The sequence below is a fragment of the Sceloporus undulatus genome, chromosome 6 (assembly GCF_019175285.1).
Source record: "Sceloporus undulatus isolate JIND9_A2432 ecotype Alabama chromosome 6, SceUnd_v1.1, whole genome shotgun sequence".
Taxonomy (NCBI): Eukaryota; Metazoa; Chordata; class Lepidosauria; order Squamata; family Phrynosomatidae; genus Sceloporus; species Sceloporus undulatus.
Window position 1 is genome coordinate 55,865,854 of NC_056527.1, and position 3,596 is coordinate 55,869,449.

Genomic DNA, 3,596 nt, shown 5'->3' on the forward strand with positions numbered 1-3,596 from the left:
GAATTGTTTGCAGACCTTAAATGTGCGGCTCTTGGCTTATGTTGAGGGTGGCTTTTTGAAAAAGAGGTCTCTCCCTGCCACTGTGGGCTGCTAAACCACTTTGCCACCCCCTGAGGGCAGAGTTGGTCATTTTGCTTTTCTCCTTTTCGGGTGTGTTTCAGTAGGGATGGCTTCAAATGACACACAGGCTGCGTTCCCACTATGATTTAAAGTGATTGTTTGGGTTGCCTATATGACCATCGTTCCCATTGAATGGTGTTCTGATCCTACTGTGATTAGTTTCAATCGTGATGAAGTGAGGCAAACGCAAACAACAACACTCTCTTCTCTTGACACTAGTTCTTTGGTGGTTTAAATGTAAGTGGAATGGGGCCACAGATTATCATTATAGGATGTCCTTGTCCTGTCATTCCTATGTGATTGTGGGAAGGACTTTCAGATGATGTCACGCTGATCCAGACATTGTCCGGTTCGGGAAGCGCAAGTGACCACGATCGTGTGAACTTTCGATGACATGTGTGCTGATCCTGTCATGGTCCGCCGCCAGCGAAGTGGAATTGTCATCCATCCTGGCCCTTCATTCATATTAACAAGAAATGTTTAACACAATTCCACTTCACCGACATTTAATGACAGGTTCAGCCTGAATGTATGGACCTTATCACATGCAGGGCAAACGTGGTTGAAACATCACCCAAACTTTGTGGAAGCGTTAATGGAGGCTTCCGCCTGTTCCTCTCATGGATTCGTTCACAGGGAAGCCAGGAGGCGCCATTTTCTGAATAATGGGATGTCCTGTTATTCAGAAAATGGCTTCCTTGCACCGATTCCACGCCGGAAATATCAGTTACACTTTAGAAGTGCAAGCATGACACATCCCTGGTGCCCACAACGTTTGGGTGATATTCGACCACATTTTGCCCTGTGTGTGATAAGGGCCCTATGAATGCCTTTTGCGTAGAATCACTGTCATGGACAGGATGAGAGAGGAGAGGGGTCCGCTTTGCTCCATGGTCAGTTGACAAAAAATAAGGCTCCTAACGTAAAGTCGAAGGCTTTCACACAGCCGACATCCATCATTTTTTGTGGGTTTTCAGGGTTAGTGGCCATGCTCTGGAAGAGTTCTTCCTGACATTTTGCCAGCCACAGATGCTGGTGCAATATCGGGGGGGGGGGGGAGGAACCTCTTCTAGAGCATGGCCACCTAGCCTGAAAACCCAACAAAAACCCACAAGGCTGCTGTTGATTCCCATAAAGAAAAGGTAGGGGAATTTGGGGCTTCCAGGGGAGAGGTAGATAACATCCTGCCCCACTCCTGTGGAAATGAATAGTCTGTCCTTTAAGAAAGAGGGTTCTGTGAGGGGCTTGAGGGAAGGAGGCGGAGGAGGAGGAGAGGGTCTCTTGGGAGGGCTCCCAAAGGGCGCCAGCTCAGTCTCTGGAAGAGGAGAGGGAGGCAGGAAGGCAAGGGGAGGGGCCTTTTATTGTCGTTCTTCGGGGGAGACCCGTCCGGTGCGAAAGAAGGGACTCCTGATGCAGCGCCAGGCGAGGAGGCGGGAAAAAAGGGGAACCGGAGGCGAGCTCAGCCCAGCCCCTGCCCGACTCGCCGCCTAGTCTCCTTGGCTGCCAGGAGAAGCGGGCACCACCTCCCCCTTCCTCCCTCAGAGGAGCCTCACTCCCAGGAGACCCCAGAAGAAGGCCAGCCAAGGCGTCCCTTTCCGCCCGAAGAGGAGCCCCTCACTCGCACAGAAGACGGGACTTGGAGGCTGGCCTTTCCCTTCCGTCTCAGAGGAGCCTCCCCTGCAAGAGGGGCATGGCTGAGTAAAGCTGAGGAGGGCTCTCCTCTCCCTTCCTCCTCAGAGGAGTCCCTCGCTCTGTCGGAGAAACGGGGCAACTGAGCAGAGGCAGAAGAAGACCGGAGGCCAAGGGAGAGAGGAGGGCGAGCCAGACCTGCCGGGCTGAAGAAGAGGGGCTCCGGGCTGGTGGGGCTCGCTTTCCTTCCTCCAGAGAGCCCCTCACTCTCCAGGCGACTTTGGACCAGCCGAGGCAAGAACTAGAGCTGCTGCTCCTTGCCCTCGGGGCTCCCAAAACCCACTCCCTCTCCTCTCGGTCTCATTGCCTCTCTCCCTGGCTCTCTGGGCAGGAAGGGGTGGTCGCCATGGAGCCCATCGCCCCCTGCTTCTTCCCCGGCTGAAGGCCGCTCTCCCTCGCTCTCCTCCTCGGACTCTAAGCCCATGCCATGCTGCTCCCGCCCTCTGGCCCGCTTGGCGCCCTCTTTCCCGGCGCTGCCTGTCGCAGCTGGAGGAGAGAAGCAGCAGGAGGAGGGGAAGCAGGGCACAGCCCTTTCTCCCCGACCCCCCCTCTGCCCCTGCAGCCCCTCCACAACGCCTCTCCTTCCCGGCACGGACTTCTTCGCAGAGAAGGCGCGGCGGCGGCGGCGAGGGGACAAGAGAGCCCTGAGCCCCCGACGATGACTGCAACCAGGGCTGCCCCTTCTTCCCCCTCCTCGCCTCCTCCTCCTCCTCGGCCCCCTTCCTCGGGAGGAGCCCACCTTGCAACATCAGCGTCCAGCGGCAGATGCTGAGCTCTCCCTGCTGGTCCGATGGGGCCCCTGGGGCTTCCAGGCTCAGTGCGCACTGTCCTCTTCTCCACCGGAGCCGGAGGAGGGGGAGCGGCGGCAGTGGGGCACGGCGGGGCCGGCCCTCCTTCTCGGCCGCCTTCCCCCGGTGGGGACCCCCGCCTCTGGTGATCGAGCCCTGGGGCTGCGGCGGGGGCTTCCAGCAGGACTTGCGCCTCTGCCTGGGCTGCACCTGGGCCGGGGGACGGCGCCTGGGGAGACTCCGGCCCCCCCTCCGCGGCCCTCTTCCCTCCCTCCCCGGAGGCCCCTGCCCCGCAGCCTCCCTGGCAGCAGCAAGGCGACGCCTCCACTTCTGCTGCCTGGATTCAGCCTGGAGGAGCTCAAGGGGGACCCCCGGCTGGAGGATGAACCGAAAGCCCGTCGAGTCCACCGGTTGGCCTGCTTCATGACGCTGGTCATCATCGTCTGGAGCGTGGCTTGCCCTCATCTGGCCCCGTCCCCATCATCGCCGGATTCCTCCCCAACGGCATGGAGCCCGGCCGCGGCGGAAGGGCGGCCAGCAACGCCAACGCCAGTGCCAAGCCGGGGCTGCAGCCGCCTCCCCCGCTGGGAACCCCGCCGCCCGGGGCAGCAGGGGCGGCCAAGTGAGCCTGGACGGACACCTCTGGCACAGGCCCCCTCCTCGGATCTCATCCCCTTCCCATCCTTCTTGTGGGGCCCGGACAGAAGGGGAGGGTGTACTAAAAAACTAAAGGACAGTACTGACCCCACAAGGAAACATTGTATGAGATTTGGCCCCACAAGGAAAAAGGGAATTTGGCCCCATAGGAAACATTGGGATATAAGCCCCACAAGGAACATTGGAGGATATTGGCCCCACAGGAAAAAGGGGATATGGCCCCATAGAAACATGGGGGATATAGGCCCCAAAGGAAACATGGGGGATATAGGCCCATAGGAACATTGGGGGAATATGGCCCCATAGGGAATCATTGGGGGATATGGCCCCCTAGGAAACATT

The 3,596-nt window shown here is 58.8% G+C and overlaps 1 protein-coding gene across 1 annotated transcript; it reads left to right on the plus strand.

The window, feature by feature from the left end:
* Positions 1-232: 232 nt before the first annotated feature.
* On the plus strand, positions 233-3,223 carry TMEM158 (transmembrane protein 158). The gene is given in 7 exon segments (XM_042472233.1): positions 233-295; positions 2,482-2,583; positions 2,586-2,628; positions 2,631-2,665; positions 2,668-3,004; positions 3,007-3,056; positions 3,059-3,223. Coding segments are annotated over 7 exon segments (795 nt in total).
* The last annotated feature ends 373 nt before the right edge of the window (positions 3,224-3,596 follow it).